The sequence below is a fragment of the Falco biarmicus genome, chromosome 5, assembly GCF_023638135.1.
Source record: "Falco biarmicus isolate bFalBia1 chromosome 5, bFalBia1.pri, whole genome shotgun sequence".
Lineage (NCBI taxonomy): Eukaryota > Metazoa > Chordata > Aves > Falconiformes > Falconidae > Falco > Falco biarmicus.
This window is the reverse complement of record NC_079292.1, coordinates 42,729,505-42,751,073: the sequence shown is the minus strand read 5'-3', so window position 1 is coordinate 42,751,073 and position 21,569 is coordinate 42,729,505. Positions and strand designations below refer to the sequence as shown.

The following is a 21,569-nucleotide window of genomic DNA, read 5'->3' as shown; positions in this document are numbered from 1 at the left end:
ATACAAGGCTCAATCCACAGGGGGTGACCTCAGAGCATGCCTCCCAGGTCAGGCTCCACAGCACATACTGGGAGGTGCTTCTACCTACCTCTCAAGTTGGAAGGTACAGACTTCTCTTTTGACTGCCCTAAGGACCGGTGCCTAAGACAGCAGCTTTGTTAGTGACAGACATTGTATAGTGACTTCAGTGAATTCTGCTGGATAACATTAGTAGTAAGTGAAGTGAAAAATGAAAAGTAGTTACAGGACTTGCTTAAGGCCATTCAGCGGATGAAAGAGGCAGGTCCAAAATCCATATCTCGCACTCACTGCTTTTAAGACTCATTCTCATTTTTCTAGTGGTCAGAGTTGATTGTTGGCACGTTTGATGTCAAACGTAGTTAAACAGAGATTATAGAGTGTCTTTGTGCTTGTGAACAATACAGTTCATAAATGTTTTCTGTATGTAAACTTCTTCACTGAATGTCTGCAGCTTTTTGGAAGTTTCTTTCCTTTACTGACGAATGCAAATACTTGTTCAGGTTGCAGCAAATAACCATAAGCTTTCAGGCTTTTTTGACTCCTCCACCTTAGGGACACTCCCTCCAAGTGTCTTGATGTGCTTCAATGATAAACTGTGATACAGAAAAATTCTTGCTGACTTGAAAACAAGGGAAAAAAGCCCCACTTCTCAGGTGCTTCTCTACAGTGAAACGAGTTATATGGGCTAACTTTATGCTTATAATCTTCTATTTGCCAAAGAGCAATGACATTCATTCTTCCAGACTTCTGATGATAACAGGTTTTAATAGCAAATGCTCAGGTCTAAATCTGCTCTCAAGTGAAGTTGCTGAGTCCTCCTGGCTCTAAATTAGTTACAGGGTTTTACTAGTGCGACTGGGAAAAGAACCTTCCTTTGAAATCCTACAGATGAATAATAGGGCAAAATGATTATGAAAATGAGAGGGGAAATACAAAAATACATATTTTATTCCCACATACGTGAGTTGAAAGTTCACCTGATTTTCCTCATTGATTTCAATGGAGACAGGAACCTTCCATTTGCCTTCAGATTTCAGAGCAGTAATTCTTATCTCAGGATTCTTTCATCAGAAGATTTGGGAACAGCTGTATAGCTCACAATTTAAACAGCAGATCCTTGTAGGATGAGACAAGAGCTACAGGCAGAAATAGCCCTTGATTTTATACTTGAAATAGCTTTTCTCCCATCTCTGATGCCCAGGAACAGCAGGCTTTCTGTGCTGATAAAGAACTCCCTCAGCAGCAGTTACTTTCACCAAATCCTTCCTCAAAGCGTGCTTGTGTGTGTGTGTGTGTCTTGGCACACGTGACTAAAAAAAGCAAGTGCTTTCCTATTTCATATTACTTTTGCTGCCTTACCAGGTAGAGCAAAAGAGAATATGGTGGAAGCTGTTGAAGATAGAGACTGTCCTGCAGACGAGCCACTGCACATCATTTATTTCATCCATAACTGGGCGCAGTCCCAGTGCAAGTGGTGGAGCTGTACAGAGCTACTGTGGGCAATGTTCCTGAGGGCGCTGCTGTTCCTGTGCTCCTCAGCCTCTCCCAGTCTCGCTAAATCTGCATTTTCCTCTTTGATCATCACAGTGAAGCTGTGACTGTAGTGAGTGGCTGTATGAAACTTGTAGCTGTAGCTGCTGAGACCTCAGATGAGAAAATTTGTAATTATTGTTGTCTCTTTAAGCACAGTTTAGGAAAGTATGAGGATTGTGTTTTTCATTTCCTCATTACGTCAGAACTAATAGGACTAATTGTAGGAATAATCCCTTGTAAGCATATTGGTAACGCTTGCATGTATTTATCCATGTGTATACCCATTTATGTGGAGGTCTGGTATGCAGACAGCTGTTACCTTTAGATGAGTTTTGTACATTTGTCTGTATTACAGGTTCTTGCATTGGGAAATTATTTTTATATAAACCCAGTCACCCGTGCTGCCATCCATGTTGACATCTTGGCAAAGAAAGATAGTTTCTAGCATGAACAGAGAAACGGCACAACTGCCTGGAACCGTTTTGCCAGTGCACTGACATTTAACCAATGCCCAAAGCAGGCCAGAAAGGACAGGGGTTTTGAAAAGTATGCCTGCCATGGGATTTCTAAACTTTCATGTAATTAATCACCTAATTTAAAAGAAGCCTAAAGGCTCCGAGGTTCAAACCTGGCTACATCATCCCCTTGGCTGCATTTGTTCTGCTGAATAAAATGTGCCAGGGACCCTAAAAGGACTCCCAGCCTCACCCCTAGGCTGTCACCCCTGAAGCAGCATGACAACCCCAAACTGACTCCTTGGACTGGCCTCTGCCACCCTTGTGTTGTGCCCAAGTGTGGTTTGGGAGGCTGCTCACAGGCCTCAGCCAAAACCATTCCAAGCATCATGCCAACAGACTAAAATAGGCAATACCAGTTTAACAGACCATGTGCCAGTGTTGGGGCCTGTTCTACGCCCGGTTTAATCTATGAGCATAGATGCTACTGCCTCTGTTCAGACCTGAGACTGAGCAATGTATGAGGAGGTAAAGAAGATACATTGGGACAGAAGAGATGGTATAAATAATGAGGGTAAATGAACAGTTAAATTCAAAGGCACATGAGAAGAATACTGTTTTTCAATCATTTTCTGTAACATTCAGAATGATACTGATCATGACCCTATGAGCAAAGCAATCAAAATCAATGGATATGCTAGATGATCAAAACCCAGTATGAATAGCATAATCACTCGGGGTATCTAATTTCCTTTTTAGTGTGAGAGAATATGATTTTGGTCTGCAATGAAATACTGTATAATGTGTTATAGTGCCTTGTCTGAAATCTGAGAGACTATTTGATGGTGCAGTTCATTTGTTTATTTATTTTATGTCCATGGTAATCCAACTGAAACCATAGGTTTCTGCTGGCAAGTCAGAAATGGTAGGTTGGTGGTGCTTCTCAGTAATACTTGGGTCTGTAGATGTTCTGTGTGGCATTGCCAGTTGTTATTGTTTAAAATTGCTGAGAAACTTTTGTTAAGCAAATGATGGGTAGACATAACTGAGATGTGTGGTTCCAGGTACAGTTCTAGGGGCAGGTATGTGCAGAGTTTTCTTTCTTACTTTGGAAAAAAGGGATGAGTATTTGCCTCTGCTGCGTTGCCCCCATGTTGTCTTTCTAGTCATGGAAAAGAACCATTCACTAGTGGGTCTCAAAAGCTCTGATGGCTTTCCCAGAGGGACGTGCTTGGGATTCAGGGCTGGAGGCAGGAATTGCAGAGCTGGTGAGGACACACCCTGGCTCTGCCTTAGGAATCCTCAGTCGAGAAAATATCCTGGGATCTGGGCCTGGGCAGGCCAAAACCACCTTACCAAACGTTATGGTGTCTGACCCACATGGGAAGGAGCCTACCACAGGAACGCCTCGGAGGGCTCCATCCCGCTCTCCTCTGGGAGGTTTTCCACGGGGCTGGGGGCAGCAATCTGGCTCTGTGTTTTCAATAGTCAAGTTATGTGGGGAATGCGTTAGGGGTTTCGTGTTTCAGTGTGTGTTGTGGGTTGTGCAGCAATGAAGGGGTAGAATCCAGGCTGGCTGTGGATCCTAACTATTTCTTTCCAGATTCTGCTGTGTTTTAGCTTTTCTTGAAATGAAAGTGTTATTTATACATACGTTGTTGTTTAAGGGGGCTCAACAAGCAATTTTCTTACCCTGACTGTATTTTCCTTGGTGTGGTAACAAAGACAGCATTGGTACTGGGGGCTTGAGCTTTCCGTGCCCTGGATATCCCACCGCGGGAGCACAAGAGCGGAGCGAGCCCTTTAGAGGGAAACACGCGCGTGCGTTATGCACCGGCACGTCCGTGCAGCAGCCAAAGAGCCGAGGCGACCCGCGCTGCTTTGCAGCCTGTCATCGTCCTACCCCCGCGACCTCAACCCAGCCTCGGGCGACCGGCCGGGGGTACAGCGCGGCCGCCAGGACAGTGCCCGCACGGCGGTGGGCGCAGGCGGCGGCGCTTCCCCGCGTCTCCCCCTCCCTTCCCCCCGCGCCCCGCCGCGGAGCGAGGATGCCCCGGGAGGGCGGAGGTGGTGCCGGGGCTGGGCGTGGGGCGGCAGCGCCGGGGAGAGGGAGTTAATGCGAGGTGGGGGGGGGGGGGGGGAAAGCAGCTGGGAACTCCAGCTCGACGCTGCCGCCCGCCTCCCCCGGCGCGGCCCCGCTCCTCCGCCCGCCCCTCGCCGCCGCCCGCCCGCCCGCCAGGAGCGGCTCCAGCGCCGCCGGGGCCGGGCGGGGGCCGCGGCGCCGAAACTTTGGCGGTCCCCGGCCGCGCCATGGGCTTCGACCCGTCGCGCTTCGCGGCGCCGGTGGCGGCGGAGCTGCAGTGCAAGCTGTGCGGGCGGGTGCTGGAGGAGCCGCTGTCCACGCCGTGCGGGCACGTCTTCTGCGCCGGCTGCCTGCTGCCCTGGGCGGCCCGGCGGCGGCGCTGCCCGCTGCGCTGCCAGCCGCTGGCGGCCGCCGAGCTGCGCCCCGTCCTGCCCCTCCGCAGCCTCGTCCAGAAGCTGGAGGTCAAGTGCGACTACAGCCCGCGGGGCTGCGGCCGCACCGTGCGGCTGCGGGAGCTGCCCGCCCACCTCGCGACGTGCCGCTACGGGCCGCCGCCGCCCGGCCCCACCGAGCCGCAGCAGCGGGGCGGGCTCCCCCCCGGCCGCTCGGGGGGCGGCTCCGCGGGGCCGCCGCGGCCGCGGGCGGGCGGCGGGCACCGCTGCCTGCGGGCGCTGCGGGGCGGCGGCAGCCCGGAGCCGGGTCCCGAGCTGAGGAGGGAGGCCCTGCGCTGGAGCAGGAGGGAGAAGTCGCTGCTGGCGCAGCTCTCGGCGCTGCAGAGCGAGGTGCAGCTGACGGCGCGGCGGTACCAGGCGAAGTTCGGCCAGTACGTGAGCCACATCAGCAGCATCACCCGGGACCTGGCAGGCGGCCAGCCCGGCAAGGTGAGTGCGGCCGCAGAGACCAGCGGGGCAGCACGCCCGGCCTGCTCCCCTGCAGCGGTGCTCTCCCCGGACCTGCTATCGCCATGCCCAACTTGCGAGCGGTGGCCCCGGGGGGGGCATAGCCGTCACCCCCAAGTCCGCGCCGGCCCCTAGCCCGGTCCCTCCCCGTCCCCGCACATCCCCCAGGCGGTGCGAGCCGCTTCGCTGGGCCCTCGCCGCCCCCGGTGCGATGCAGCTCCGACCGGGGGGACACGCTGCTTGTAGGTCCCTATTTCGGAGCCCTTCCCTGCGGCGGCCGAAAACCCGGGCGCCGGTGGGACCAGTGGTGCCAGGTAGCGGCGGTGGCTCGTCCCCTGCTTGGCCGGAGGGAGTGGGAAGCGGGAGGAAGGGGAGAGGGGCTCCCCCTTGGGCTGGCGGCGGGCAGAGGGGTCCCGGTTCCTCCGGGCAGGGTGTCCGCATCGGGCGCCCCCGCAGGTACCCGGCGGCGGCTGCCGCTGTTTGCTCCAAGGGGGACTGGCAGGAGCTCAGGAGCTGGCTTTTAACTTCTGTTTGAGCAGCCGAGGAATTGTCTTAAAAAAACGGAGCATGAAATTAGTGTAAACTTTGTAGGCGATGGTGAAACGATAGCAAAGCTGCTCTCGTTCGGTAGAGTGGAATAAAAGTTGACGCTGTCAATAGCAGAGACTGGTGCAGCACTTCGCTCTCTTCTCGGGTCTGAGAGCATCGCTCAGGTAGAGATTCGCTCCCTTCAGGCTAAATAAACCATCCGAGAGTACTGGTGAGCTGGCTTAACTCGCTGTAAGGGAGCTGATGCTTTTTTGGAGCATTAACTAGTGGCTGGAAGATCCCTGTGCACTCTAGCACCGCTGTTTGCAGCCGTGGTGAGGGAGTGTTTTAATGCAAAGAATTTTTCTTTTACCCAAATCTTCACGGACCCTTGCAAAGCAAAATCCCAGGTGGAGAAGGTCTGAGGCAAAGTCACTCCTGAAGCAATGTCGCGTGCTGGGCATCTGGCAGCTGCACGGGGAGCGGGAGAGGGGACGGCGTTCGCAGGACACCTGCGTGCCTAGAAACATGGGTCTTTGTGGCATTGAGAAACTTCGTGTTTGGAGACTTACATATTTAATCTTTTTATATTATTATTATTTTCTTTGGTTAGCTAGGCCATGAGGTTTAGGTTGCTGGCTCTGGGAAGTGTGCTTATATGTAGAATCTAGAATGGTTTGGGTTGGAAGGACCTTAAAGATCATCTAGTTGTAACCCACCTGCCCTGGCGTGGAGGCATCACTCCTCCCGGGCCGTTTCCGAGCGTTGCCGGTAGGTGTTGCTGTATGTACTGCCGCTCCAGTGTCTTGCACAGCCGAGACCAGGGTAATGACTAAAACAGGTATTTGGAAGAAAAACTATCTATGAAGTAAAAATGTATTCCATTAAAATCAAATGTATTATGCGGCAATAAAACATTTCACTGTCACAGTTAATAAAATATATGGCCTTCAGCGTTAAGTGTTATATTTTGTATGCTCAGAAAGGTATACCTTATTTAGTTGTCAAATTGAATACAAAATTTGATTATTTATATATTATTAATTAATGGACACTGGCAGACACAAACACCTAACAGCGCTGGATGAATATAATTTTTTTGGGGGGGAGTATGGCTCTTGAACTGTAACTATTATCATATGTGAATGCGGTAAAATGATCTAACTTGCTGTGCTAAAGCCTCCAAGTATTTTTTTGACTTTTTAATATTTTTTTTAGAAAGCTATTTACCTCTTCCACTGAAGGAAAAAGTGTCTTTTTTGTTTGTTTGTTTTTAACTTTGACTCCTTCACTGTTTTTGAACGTTAGCTTTATATTTAAAACCTTGTTAAGAAAAAAACTTTTTTTTTTGCAGACATGGTTTTGGATTCTTTCTTTTTGGGAGAGAAGTGAAATGCTGGGATGAAGAGTTGGGTTTCATTTTGTGTGTGTATCTTCCCTGAAGGTTGCTGTGAAATGGGTACTGATATGACTTTGGGGTTTGAAAGTGTTGTGTATTTTAACCTATATGTTTAACATCTGAAATGTTGACACACATGGGAATTTTATTTTTTTAGAGACTTCCAGATGTTTGGAGCTCTGACTTTTTTCAGTGGTGCTGAGCATTCTTCACCAAAAGCCTGTACTTCTTTCCATTCAGCGCTGAAGATAATCAGGTGTTACCTGTGTTACTTTTCAGTGGCAGGTGGATTCTTTGGGTTTTTTCCATTACAAAGTCTCTTGTTATCTTTTCAGCCTAATTTTCCTTTAAGTCTTATCTTATACGTATTCTCCGGCTAAAAATCTTTTGTACATTAGTGCTTACACTTAAGATCTTCTTTTTGAGACTATATTCTTTAACAGTATTTCACCTCTTGCTTCTTAGGGAGGAGAACCCAAACCATTAACAATCATGCTACACCGAGAAAATGATACTTTGGGATTCAATATTATAGGAGGACGGCCCAATCAGGTAACGAGAAAAGTACAGTAGGTTATTGTGACCATATTTTCTGTTACTGTATACACTCTTAGTAATAAAAGAGTTTCTTTTGATGACAGTAAGTATGGAATCAGATCCATAGATAGAGGAACTGTATATTAACAGGTGTAGTTGGAGTCATTGTTTTGAAGACATAGTCTTGGATTATTCTTGATTTCAAGAAAGGTATTCCCATTGTTTTTGCTTTAAAACTTAATGCTGATCTGCACTCAATTCCCATGTGAGTAATATGTATTCATGCAAAATATTCAATGGAAATCTTTGGGACTACTTATAAGAGTCATTGTTACAGGATTAAGCCATTGGAATTTTTTGAAACAGCTTGCTTTTTTTTTTTTTCCGCATTTAGAGGACAGATGAAAATTTGCTTCTGTAGCTCAGATAGTTTAAGCATATGTCCTGCTCTCACATATCTCCTTTCGGTTTCTCTTTCTTTATGAACTGAAACAGGGTTTTCATCAATCTTGTATCTTAACTCAATCTAATCTCATCAGTCCAGGTTTAGAAAGTTCATTGGAAACCATAGGATGTGCATAAGGATCACTAACACCCCCTAGAATATATGGCTTCTTTTTTTTTTAACTTCATCCTCCCAAAAGCATTAATCAGGACTGTCATTACATATGAAGGGTAAAGAAACCTGTTAAACTGGAAAATTAGTGGTTGATTAAAAAGGCTTGGTAATAATTATGCACTGATCAGGTTCTTGTTAAGTGGGAGAATTGTAGCCTCCTACTGTTCTTGAGGAGGGGAATGGGACCCTGTATGTTAGTTTGACAGTCTTCTGCTCTAAAGCTTATGTTTAGCGGTGCCAAAGAGTCTGTTCCCATTAGCCTAAGAAGTTCACTGTCTGTGCTGCAGAACTACTGTTCCCTGTGGGTAAATATGAAAACCATCCGCTACCAGATTTTGGTGCTGTAAATCCAAAGCAAGAGTTTCTTAGATTTTCTAATGGAAGGATGAGACAACAGGTGGCTATAAGATAAAATACATGCACTTTGATTATATCCATATTTTAAGTATACCAGTAACCAAATACAAATAATATTTAGTTTGTATTGAAGTGTAACTTCTGTTATTTCCAACTGTAGGAAAACTGCAGGGAAGAGGGAGCATGGTGTTCAGCTTTCTTGGGATGGCAGCTGAGCTTCTCTGAAGCGCTTACATGCTGACAGAGCATACTAGAACAGTTTTTTATGTTACAAACTGTTAGGCTTTTTGAATGAATGTTCTGGATGTTTAAGGAGTAAATGATAAATATATGAAGGTTCAAAGCACTATTTCTGGAGAGAACTGCTGACCAGAGAGAAGGAAATGCTTATGGTCTTCCATTGACACTGGTAGTTTGAGACAGAGAAGTTGGTGGAGCTGTGAGGCAGAGCTGGGTCTCAGGGACTTTTGAGTCTTAGAAGTTTAGTTTGGAAATTCTGTTTTGTTTTGTTCTCATTGTGATAAATGGGAATACCATGGATGTTTGATAGGCAGTTCCCAGATATTAGTATAAAGTCTCCCTCAACGTACCTGGAGCCAAAGGATGTAACAGGAAAAAAGGATTGAGCTGACACAAACAATGAAAATAAAAAACTGCTCAAAAACTTAAATACTGGAACAGGAATTCAATATTTTTGTTCAAACAAGACGAAAAGAGTTCATGAAGGCCATCTGTACATTCAGGTTGTTCAGGGAAGAAGTGCCCTTGGGTGAAGCATTGGCCCTTGCAGCAGAAGAGCAGAATGGTGGTGTATTAGTCACCTATGTGGGAGTGTGTTCCTTTACCACATGTTATTTGTGTTTTATAAGTGCAATGCAGGTTTTTCCCATTGGAAAGGAGGTGACTCTTGGTGACTTGGGGAATGTACATACATACTTTCCATTGGCTGTGTTTGATTTCAGTCCATAATAGGCTTCCCTGCTGTTCATCTTCTACCTGGAGGGAGGAGGAGAGGAAAGGAACGACTCACCACAAGCTTGCCTTTTATTTTGTCAGGAAAGGACTCATTTCTTATAAGTGTGTGTTTCTGGGAGGTGATTCATTATTCTAAAGGAGGAAGGCTGCTTTGATCCCCAGTTTTGTCATGGGCCCCAGCTCTGGCTGGCTGGTAGGACTGTCCTACGACAGAGGCTGTGGAGGCTGTCCCCCAAAGGACAACCTGGCAAAGCCAGGCTGGAGGGAGGTGTGTGCTGCAGGCATGGCTTGGGGCTCCTGCAGTCACCCACAGACTCAGCTAAAGGTTGAATGAACCAGTCATTCCCATAGCTCCCCTCCATTCCCTGCTATGCAGCCTGTGGGCTGCGTGGGAAGGTGCCGCAGCTCGATGTGCTGTGTTTTCATGTCAGGGCTGTGGATACCAGCACGTGCTACCAATGGGGACCACAAGCCAAATACCCTTTTTCTTACTGCGTTGGACGTTACTCTTGAAAAAGCCAGTGAAATTTCTTAAGGAAGAAATACAATTTTATGTGGGCAAAGGTACTATAATCTAGCCTTTTGTTTTCTTGAGGAAAAAACCAAACCGTGTCCCTCTTGAATTTTCATTAATGGCTATTATGCTGGTTTTATCAGAGTTTCATTTCTCACTGTTTAGATGGGAAGTCAGTGAAAGTTCATAATTTCAAAATATTGTTAGAACTGCTAATAAGTTTCCCTTTTGCTTCTTACCTGTGAGTTTCTGTGACAAAGGGGGGGAAAAAATAGGGAGTTTATGAAATCATAGTGTGACTAACATCATATTGGGCAAATATTTGTTAACCTGAAATCTACCTGGGGTGAGACTCCATAGGACAGTTGCCACATGTTGTAAAGCATGTTTTACAGTGGCTCCATTTTTTTAAATGCCTTTATCATTTTCTTAATAGAAAAAAATATAAAACAATGTCCGCATGAGTATATAGGACCTAGACCTAGAAACCTGTACTCAAATGAATTGTGCTGTTGGTCAGGGTTTCACCAGTCACAGAAGGAAAATGTGTCATATAAACTGCTATCCACAACATAAATTGTCTGGAAAAATATTCCTTCATTTATTGCTGTCTAGGTTATTATTTCTATGGACACTTAAAAATACTGTAAGTGGGCAGTGTCTGCTTGGCATTATTTCTTTATTAATAATGAATTTAAACTATCTTAAGCCATCACATGATGAAATTAAGTAATTTTAGCATGTGCAACCACAGCAGGTATATCGTTCCAGCTGTGGTAGATAACTTACCTGCTTTAAATCTGACCTGCGTACAAGTTTTACTTAGCAATGTGTAGAGATCAACTGGAAGTTGGTTCTCTTTTTGTCCACAGCTGATCTGTATGGATTTCACAGTTGAGCAAATTCTCAGTCTCCCATGTGAATAGGATTTATGAGGTTAACCAGTTCCAACCAAATCCTATCACTGTTACACGTGAGCTAACTAATGTCACTTTGTTCCTTGGAGCTTTATTTTTCAAATGCAGAAAGAAGTTTACAAGGAGCAGTACTGCAGGAGTCCTTTCCCTCCTGAGAGAAACACTTGTGCATCCATTTTTATAAGTTATCTTCCTCTGTGCCTTTATATTAGTCACTGTCTGCTGTGAACTTTGAGGTCTGCTTTAAATATTTTAGCTGGGATCTGATTACCATTGCACCTTGTGTTTCATTTAGACTAAAATAACCAGAAGTAAATGGATAATCTTACAAAAAATGCTGGAATAGTTCATTAATTCTGTCCTTTTGATTAATGACTAGTTTGTGTTAAGCAAGTTTAAAAAAAAAAAAAAACAAAACCAAAAAAACCCCAACATCCCAAGGAGCTCAATTCTTAGCTAGAAAAGCAAGCTGCATATTTCAGGCAGATTTGCATTTTGCATTGTTGCTGATTTTAGTACTGTCTCATTTCTTGTACTAATGTGGCCCTTTTTGCAACTTCCCTGTTGCCTGGTACAGAACAATCAGGAGGAATCTGCTGAGGGAATTTATGTGTCAAAGATTCTGGAGAACGGACCTGCAGACAAAGCAGAAGGCCTGCAAATTCATGACAAGATTATTGAGGTAAGAAAAAAAACCCGCCCCACCACCAGTGGATTAGTCTGTTACAGATTAATCAAGGATTTTATGGTTTTTACACTAAGTATCTTGTAATTTTCCTCTTTTGCTGTGTCTAAACATGATTGTTATATGCTGAACTACTTGAACATTTCTCAGAATTGGAGATGCATGGTGGATTTTTCCAACAACTAATAAATGTATTGATCTTGGGATTAAGTTGATTTAAGCGAGGCAAAGGTATAGACCCTGAAACTGCAAGCAAGAGAGGCATTTTGTATTTCTTTTCATTAAATTATGAAAGAAGGCAATGACTCTATGGAAATTCACAGGTTTAGTGAAACTGATTTTGCCCTGTATAGGGGGCATTACTGTTGTGACTCTGGGACACTGCGGAGAAGCTGTGCTGGTAAGCAGTACTTTGCAACTTCTTAAGCAATTAGAGAAAGTACTTTCTGCTATATGATCAGAAGTTGATAATCTGTTGTTCTCACCAGGACCAGTATCGCTCTTTCCCAATCATGTAATATGCTAGCATGGAAATTTTAAAGTTTATTCCTGTGTAGTATGCATTTTTTTCGCCATAAAATAAATATAATTTTTTAAAAACCAATAACTCAGTCTGAAGAATAAGTTGCTGCCTAGCCTGCCAGCGTAACTGTAATTAGCCCTCTAAGAGATCTCAAAGGAACAGTTTCAAGCAGTCACTGAAATAGACTCCTTAGGATGCTGTCAAAATGGCATTTCACATTGCAGCTTTAATACAGCTCTTTCAATGACAGCACGTACCAGTAGCTGCTGGGTTTGTTTAGGATACATCACTCCAGACTTGGGTTTAGGGGAGGCTTGGAAGCACGGTGTGAACTTGCCAGTTGGACAGGGTTTTGAATAAAGACACATGAGACAAATAGATTGGAAGACAAATGCAGAGTGGTGCTGCTGGCTTCTTGCATCAGTCATATTGCTGTTAAGGACTAGAAACATAAGCAGAGTGTTTGAATACTGGCATTGCTCTTAGTATTGGGAGCCTAGAGCAGTGTGTGAAACCAAGTTAATACATTTTCTTGGAAAAATAGCTGGCAGATACATGCATCTCTAGTAGAAACCAAATTGGCTGAGCAGAAGTGCACTTGCAACTGAACTCTTATCTCCCCAAGATAGACAAAAAGCTTTTGCGTCCAGGTTTTTTGTAACAGCAGCCCTATGTTGAAAAAAATCTATTTTTTTGACATTACTATTTCACTTACCGTGTTGTGTTTTTTACAGACTGACTGGCTATGTAGTTCTATGTGCTTGCTCAACGCTTCCTGCTTTATTTTGTTGTTGTTTTGTAGTGCTTTGATTTTTAAGACAAAATGGAGTATTTTGGGAGGAAAAGGAAGAATAAAGTTACAAACCAACATTTATTAAACATGAAGCCATTTCTCAAAATGCCACCATAATTGAATCTTGATTTTTATTTGTTGAAAAATTCTGCTGCATAAAGTCATACTGATATTTAAATTGCTGCTGGGAACATACATATTTCAGTTCTGTGTGAAACTATAGATCCAGTCTAGCGTAAGTATTCATATGTCTCTGAGTGGAGCACCAATTTCACTGTATAAATATATAACAGTTTCATGTATAGTTTTTTGTACTTGGGCAAGCATTTAAAAATGTTCAGGGTTAGGCCAAATTACTGAAAGTTTCAGTGTTTCAAGATTCATTAGACTAAAATAAAAAGAGGAAGATAAATGGTAACATTAAGATTTTCTAAATGAAATGCAAATAATTAATTATTCCTTCAAGCTAGATACAGGAAGCAACTGGAGTAAAAAGGTTAACTTTTTCCATGGCTATGCATAGCTATTGGTGTCGTCTTGCAGCCGGATGCCCTGCCAGCACTGCTGTGGTTTGTTGTGGAAGATCAATGTGAAAGCTTTTGCTATGAGGAAGTAAGCTGGATGGTGTAACTGTTTCAAAAATGTTGGCAGATGCACAAAATATGAGCTTCGGTGAAGAATTGATAGGAAGTGGGACTTCTTAGTCTTGCTTGCTTTTCACTCATTTGGTGATCTAATCTAATGGGTGATGTTTTATGAGACCATTTTTCAATAATCGAGAGCAGAAGGAACTGATGTTGTTCGAAAAACCTTTAATAGCTTCAGTCAGTTGTTTGGCAATGTGATGCCCGGGGTGTTTCTAGCAGTGCGTAGCTAATGGGATAATGGACAGAACTATCCCATTAAATCAGGAGAAAATCTGTTCTCAAGGCATGTTGCTAAATAAAGAAGGTAATTTGTTTCAGTGCCTTATCAGATGTTTAACAAATGTTAACTGCAGTGGTTGACTACAGTGAGTTTTGCACATTTTAGATGACCATCTAATGGGTAAGCTGGCGCAGAGAATGGATTTCACAGTCCTATGGCATTGGCAGCTGGAATGGTGAGCCAAGGCTGGCAGACATGAGTAGCGCTGTCTTTTACTTTATATACTTCGTTATCTGTGGCAGCAACTTTGCCAAATAATTGTTATGGTATTTGAAAGGGTGCCAAGGGGAGAAATCAGATTTCTTTCTTAAGTGTAAAAATGCTACACAAATTACATGAGTTCCTGGAGGGTTTGGAGATCAATGTGCCCAGAATATGAGCCATAGAGCCTCTTAGACCCTTTCACCTGAAACAAGTTGGCATTTATTTGGGCTTTACCCTCAGGTGAGCACATTTTGTCATTGAGGACCTGAAAGCTGAAACATGTGCTTGTGGGCTGGCAGGGTGGTGGTGTGTGAGGGTGACCCCAGGTACCCTGTGTCAGGGGGCTGCGGCTTTTCACAGGGTATGGTCACAGGATCCTCACTGATCGTTTTCACTGTTCTGCTGAGGAACAGAAGATTTCGGGCACAACTTTACCCTCTTTACTTAAGGTTAACTTCTCTGTGAGAAAAGAGTTGTTTATGCAGTGTAACACTGGCCTGGGACAGTGATGTGCACAAGCAGCATTTTGGCAATGTGTACTTTCAGAAATCTTATTATAAACCAAAAAATACCGTTATTTCTTCATCAAGGAGAAACTCTTCCTCATTAATTACTTCTGTGTAGCAGGTCCCTCCAGATGTCAGTTTTCTGCTGCTTTCAAAAGTTTTTATCCATAAAATCTAGCTCCCTAAATTAACGCAGTGCAGCCTATGTTCCAGGACTAAACACTGATCACATGCTATAAAAAGCATTTCATAAAACTAGATGCAGCATTGGTGTCTGTGGCTCCCAACATGAAAGCCTTGGATATGAGCAGTAGTATAAAGCCACCAGACCTCTTAACTTTTGGATCTCTGTTTTCTTCCTTTCCACCTTGTCTGTGAAGCCCAAGAGGAGGAGACAAGCAGCAAGCCACGCACAGGGCTATCTGTTAGTCTGTGCTGGTTCAAAGAATTGTGGTTGCTGCTGGGAGAAAAGACAAAGAATGTTTAGAATGGTTCACAGTTATATAGCTATGCATCATTTCATCTCCCCCTCACTTCATGCAAAACCTTCCTACTGAGTAAGTTCACTGCTCATCTTTGCTAATGCTAATAGCCTCCTCAAGGCAGCATAAAACAGTTATGATCCTTGGCAGCGTTGCTGATACACAGAAGTGTTTTACCTGCTGCTTTCTTTATACATATTTATAGTTCTGAGCAGTAACACTGGAAGTAACTTCTGTATGGAGGAAAATTTGACTCTCAGTTTGCAGTCAGTTGAGCTTCACATAAGAATGGCACCACGTTGGCCAGCGCTCCAAGTACACTAGTTTAATGCCTAGTTAAGAAACCATTCAGAACTAGTTCTTTATACTTGTTTTGGGTTGTTTTTTCTTTGTATAATGTTAAATTTTACAGAAAATGCTATGCCATCTCCTCTGGTTTTGAGCCCAACTTCCGGAAAAAACAGCAACTGATTTTCCTCAAGTCCTCTTTCATTCTGGAGGTCAGTGTCTTGAAAAATGCAGTTATATTACTGAAGTGGAATATACTGCTTTTATCTTTTTGCTTTAGTGTTGTACATAAAATATATAACCAGTACAGAATTTGCAATCCAGATGGAATTCCTGTGTTGTTTGTTTTTTTTTTACTTTTAAAAGAGCAGTATTTCACCCATTTGAGAGAAAGAGCTACTGTTAATTCACATTGCCTAGGAGACAAAGCCCTGTAGTCACAGCTGAACCTTCTGTGGTAGGTCTGCCAAATAACAGAACAGCAGTGAAAAACCTTGTGCTCACATAAAAGGGGCTTAGGCTGAAGACCAAAATACTCATATGAGGAACTGTAAGTATATCATTGTCTGGAAGGCTGAAGTATTTTTCTGGAAGGCTGAAGTATTTTTCTTTTCCTTGCACTGCAAGGCAAAGGCTTCTGTTCTTTTAAGTGAAATGAGAATATTGGCTCTTTTGCATTTTAGTCGGTTGATTCTCATTAATACGGTGGCTAAGAAGCAGGCGTGATGGAGGGGAAAGGAAAACATTTTTAGTCTGAGATCTTTTAAGTAATTTTGAAAAATGAGATGGAGGCATATGTATCATGACTGTGTGTTTTGTTTATGCAGCCTGAGCTCCATAACTATATAATAAATAAGGCTTCATCCCTTATTCCATGTTTCCCTTTGTTCTTTTCACTTTTCTGGAGATTACACACATAATGGCTTTCAAGTGCATGTCAGCAAAGCCAGTTTCAATAAAGATGAAGTCTTGAGGCTTATCCTGGCAGAAGTAACTTACATCTGCAAAGCGCCTACACAGAAACTTTTTTAACTATTGCCAGACTGCTGACTGTGCTGTGTGTCAGCCTTGTGATGTTTTATCTTCTGCATGTTTCTGTCATTACACTCACTATGTTGCTCAAGCAAAATCTTTGATACTAGTCATGTTTATTTGGCTAAGAATCTCCACTGTCAGATTATGTCTGTAGAAGTAGTGAGCTTAAAAACTGCCTTGCTGGCATCAGAGCTGGAAGGTTTGGGACAGCTTTGAACCAAAGCTGTACATGATGTGGCCAGTAAAATCTGGGTGGTGGCTGAGGAAATTATTATATAGCTAATTTTAGTGGCGTGGATTTCAGTGTATCTAAATATGTCCAAAGTAGCCTTAGGTAGGTATATTAAGTTCTCTTAAATCCTTAACAAATCCATTATGTTACGTTGCAGGTAACCAGGTCTGGCACCTGCATTCATTAGAGAACTCCTAATTAGTCTGAAAGATACCTGGCGTAATATATTAGTTATAGCATAGACTTAGAAATGTCTGTAGCTTTTTTCACCTCTCCCTCACCTGTTGAGATACAGGTTTTTGGACACCTGAATTCTTTCATCTGTCTGAAGAAACTTTAAAAAAGTCATGTGTGACCAGGTTTGTACATAACTTCACTTGAATAGGAAATACTGCCCCCACTGACTTTTTTTACTTAACAGTGCTTCTCCAAGAAGCGAGAAATCTGGATTGTAGTCTCTGCCCTACCTGAAAAGGATTGAGTTTGCCTGTCCAGGTAATTGCCCTCGTTACTGGGGAAGAGGCTATCATGTGTGAAACCAGCCTCCACCCAGCCTCTTCAAATGGAGCAAGATGCCTGCAGGTGCTTGGGAGTCAGGATTATCCAGCCGTCATCTGCTGTGAAATAGATTCTAGGGAGCTATATCTGGAATACTGCTCCTGCCTTTTTCGAGGTAAACACTTGTGCCAATACATGAGAGTTTCCCTCTTTCTTGCACAGTTTTGTGTCTGATAGGACACTTCCTTGAATAATACTTGCATTTCTGACTTCACAGTGCCTTGACTTTGAGAGGGGAGGTAGCAAACGCTGTCAACCAGGATATCCTCTAGGTAGGATGCTTTCCTAGGTATGAAAGATGGGGTTTCCTGACTGAATAGATACCAGTGGCTGGAGTTTTCCCCCTCCTGGTCTTTACTTTGGCTGCTGTGTTACCTAAGAGGTGGTTACTGCCACTGATGCCTGCTCTCAGAAGGCTGTGCAAGCTGGATCTCATGTAGGTGGAAGAACTGAACTTAGTGTTCAATGGACTGTCTGTGCTAGAAGCTGACATCTCACTGTAAGCATCCTGGAACGCCTGAATTTTGTACTTTGTTGCCTGAGTTTCCAAATGTCAGTAGCCTAAATTTGACTGGACTCACTATAGGTCTTTAGAGATGCTTGTGTTCCTCTCTATTCACTGAACTAAAATGCAAATGTTGTGTTTAGGAAAACAGGTTATGTTCCTTCTAAAAACCACTTATAATTCCAGCAATTCACTGTGTTTTAAAAAGTGAACATGAGACTTTTGTTTTTATGTAACCTAAAATTTTTGTATTTTTTGTGGTGAAATATGTGAAGAGAATGGACTACTGAAATAATTACACTTCCATATGTAATGTTTTCTTGCAAATACTAATAAGACTTCACAAAATACTTTCTATCATAAAGAAAAGTGAGAGATCAAACAAAATTTTATTTAAGAATTGGAGATCTTGGTGTTAATAGGGTAATAGTGAATAATGACTTAAGATTTTGTGATCAGAAATCCAGTATTTGATCCTTTAGCTGATCAAATCCAGTCTTACATTCATAAACAGGCAAAATATTATTTTGATACTTGTGTAAAGCAGCATCGTGGAAAATTCTAAAATGTCTTGGTTTTTAACAGGTGTTCGGTTCTTTTTTTAATCTGATGTATAAACTGAGAAGTTTCTGTTTACTGAAAACTTGCTGTGGACCCAGGTTTAAAGAGGCACAAGGCTGTGGGAGGGTTTCCCAGCTGTGTTCATTTGGGCTTGCTCTCACAGCCAAGCCAGACATGTGCGCAAGTATAATGCTGTGTTCTTTTTGTGGAAATTGTAAGCTCACAGTGATTTTATCTAAAAAAAAAATAAATTGAAATGCCAAATGTGGGAATATGACCACCAGACGAACTGTCCGTCCAATTGGTTTGTTTGCAGAATTGGTCTATTCAAGAGATAAGGAGTATCGCAGTATGTCCTTTTCAGCAAGTCTCTTCAGCTCGTGAGTCACAACTCTTTTGAGATGCAGCTAGCTGGGGCACTGCACCTTTGTATGTGCCTGGGTGCTTCTCTGCAAGGGATTCCCAGTAAGCAAAGCAAAGGAGATATGAGGGTGGCTGGAACAGGGCCCAGGTCAAGTGGGGCAGAAGGAGCAGTGCGAGAGTATTTCCGAAATGCAAGCCAGCAGGAAGGGAGTCAAGAGAGCAAGCTAAATGGAAGTGGTGAAAAATAATCTTTCACAGTGGTTTTTGTATACTGCTTCTACCATGTTGGGCCTTTGTCTAGGTGGCTTAGGCTGGGCGTGATTGAAGAGGCTTTGGGATCTTGCATGTCCATGAGTGAGTGTGCATAAACCCCTCTCTTCAATGAGATATTTCTGGTTTGCTCTGACTATGGTGGATCTCTACAGCAGCTGGATCAGTGTAGGAGCAGAAGGGTGAGAGTGAAGGAGAATATGCAAAGAAGAAAAACAGGGGAAACAGCTTTACAATTAAAGAGTACAAAGCACCAACCTTACGTTTCCACAGGAGTGCTCTCCAGTGCTTGCCTATAAATGGCAGTGTGGGAGAAATGAACAGGATGTAGGAAAAGGGGTAACTGAATTGTGGAATAGGATCATCTATACCCACTGCCATGAACTCTGATAGGGAAATAATGTGGAACTCAGAACTATGATAACTACACTGTGTCTGCAGACTAGGACAGTAGCCAAACCGGCAAGTCAGTGGTGCTGTTAAGTAGGAAGGATGCTGATTAACCTGTGGAAGAGCTGACTAATGTAAGAACATGCAAGATTCCATAAACAGTGTTGCTACCATGCACTGCAGATCCCTAGGCACTGTGTGAAGGCCTGATCACACCCATCTCCTTCATAAAGTGTCTAATCTCACCCCTGAAGGATGACATGTCAGAAACTTGGCAAGTTGAAACTCAGCATCTCCTAGATGCCCTGTTGGAGCTTGCCTTTGCTTCATGTTGTCTTTCTCTTCCTTCCCATGATTTTTTTTTTTTTTTAAGCTTCAAGGCAAACCTTGCAAAACAACGGAACACTTTGGCATACTTCCATCTCACCCAGCAGCAGGAGCAGTGCAGTTTTATGTGCAGCTGAGGTAGTAGGTTTGGAGGAAATTTTTGTTCTATGAAATTTTAGAGGTGTTCATAAGCACTTTCAGGAATGCATTAAACAACTTGACTAACATCTGTCAAATGCTGCTGCTTTCATCCCCTTCCCAGGAAGAGAAGGGCATGTGCAGGGCGGTGTTTTGTTTAGGAATTTTTCAAATAATTACATACACATATATTTACATATTGGTGTCTGTTTGTGTTAGGGAAGACAAGGTCATAGAAATGTATACTTGTTGCTGAAGGTTTTGTGATGAAGACCCTTGCTTTTTGGCCTTTGCTCTGGGCATGATCTTGGGTCAGCCCTGTAGAAAATGCGTTCTCTTCTATTGACAAGCTGAATCTCCATGACACTTGGGCTGTAGGTTTGATTGTGTATCATTGTCCTGGTCTTGGACCAAGCCTTTCTTAGATATGGTGGACTTGATGGTCAATATGGAGCTGAAGTACCCTAACCTGGTGAATTCCAGAAGCTTTGAAAGGAGGAAAGGCATTTTCTGATGACTTTCCTCAACTTTGTCAACTATGTAGTGAATAGAAAAAGTCAGAAGCTTCAGAGGGTTCTTCAGGATGGATCATGGGGAGCTAACCCTTTGAGGCTCATATGATGAAGACTAGTGGGAATAATTGATGGTAAGCCCAGCTATGGAAAGGTCTGGTAAAGTCTGAGACCATGCTGAGTTTGTTGCTTAGAAGTGAGGGATGTGCAAGGATGTCATGCCTCCCACAGCACGTGCTGCTGGCACCCCAGAAGCTCTTGGCTTTTTTCAGAAAGTGAAAAGAGCCTCCTTCAGCCTTTCAGGAAGGATGTTCTTTATTGTGGTTGAGAGAACTTCACAGTTAGAGGAGATGACAGCTTACATATTTAGTGTGAATGCAGTGTTTTATCCACTTAGGTCACTGAACTGATTGTTGCAATCCAAGGGTATATGTATGCTCCAAGAGCTTTGATCTCTTCTGCCCTTTTTCTTAATCAGCTAATTATATTTGTAAGGGGTAGCTAATCGCTGTTCTCTGTAATTGGAGGCTGAATGAAAAAAGCCATTAGTGTCTGCCAGTGCAGAAATGCTCAAAATGAAGTCATTATTCATGGATTCACTTAAAAAAATTAATAACCCAATTTTTAAGCAGCTGTGAAATGCACCAGTGTGTTGAACAGGAGAATGCTTCTCCTTAGAACTTGTGAATAGGAGTAGTCAGAAGCATGTACAACATTGTGCTTTCCAAATGCCTTGCAAATTGAAGTGATAATGTAAAAAAAGTTGTTGTTTGGAAGCTTCTTTCCAAAATGCAAGGTTCTGCAGCGTTTAAAACCATGCTGTAACGTAAAAACTAATCTTCAAATTGGCAAGAGCAGATGTGGTCTCTTCAAACCATCATCAAAGTCTATGCTAAGTAAAATCAAATATACTAACCTAAATACATTTGTTACTAATACACAGACATTTTAGTAAATGTATGTCTTGTTTGGAATTGCAAATCTAATGTAATTTTCCAACTTTGTATGTGGACCCAACTTAATTGAATCACTGCTGCTGCAGGAAAGTAGTGCAGAATGACTCAACACTGTTTCTTCATTCAAAAAATGTTGGGAGGCATTTTCTTTATGAAATATTGTTGACAAAATAAGTCATAGCAGCTATGTTTATTTACATAGTATGTCTATGTATGTTATTTACAGGATATGATTTGCATAATATATTCTTTGAGGAGTATGTTTGTCTTTCAAGTAGCAAGGCTGAGAAATAGAAGGGAGGGAAGGGGAAATTACAGAAAAAAATTAATTCATAACTGTTGACATCCTGCTGTTTTCTACTTGTTTTTTAAGTATGAAAACCTTATTTGAGCCTCCGTGTATTCCACACACCTTTCAAATAGTTTAGCTTCTTTAAAATTGGATAACAGGAATCTGTGTGTCTAGAAGTGGTCATC

At 43.1% G+C, this 21,569-nt stretch overlaps 1 protein-coding gene across 1 annotated transcript in view; it reads left to right on the top strand.

Annotated features, from left to right (window-relative positions):
• The first annotated feature begins 4,191 nt into the window (after nt 1-4,191).
• Nucleotides 4,192-21,569, top strand: part of PDZRN4 (PDZ domain containing ring finger 4) — a 251,477-nt gene continuing 234,099 nt past the window's right edge. Inside the window, exons 1-3 of the mRNA XM_056341787.1 lie at nt 4,192-4,973; nt 7,384-7,470; nt 11,415-11,519. Of these exons, the coding sequence (XP_056197762.1) occupies nt 4,320-4,973; nt 7,384-7,470; nt 11,415-11,519 (846 nt within the window). The 5' untranslated portion in view covers nt 4,192-4,319. The remainder of the gene's footprint in view (nt 4,974-7,383; nt 7,471-11,414; nt 11,520-21,569) is intronic.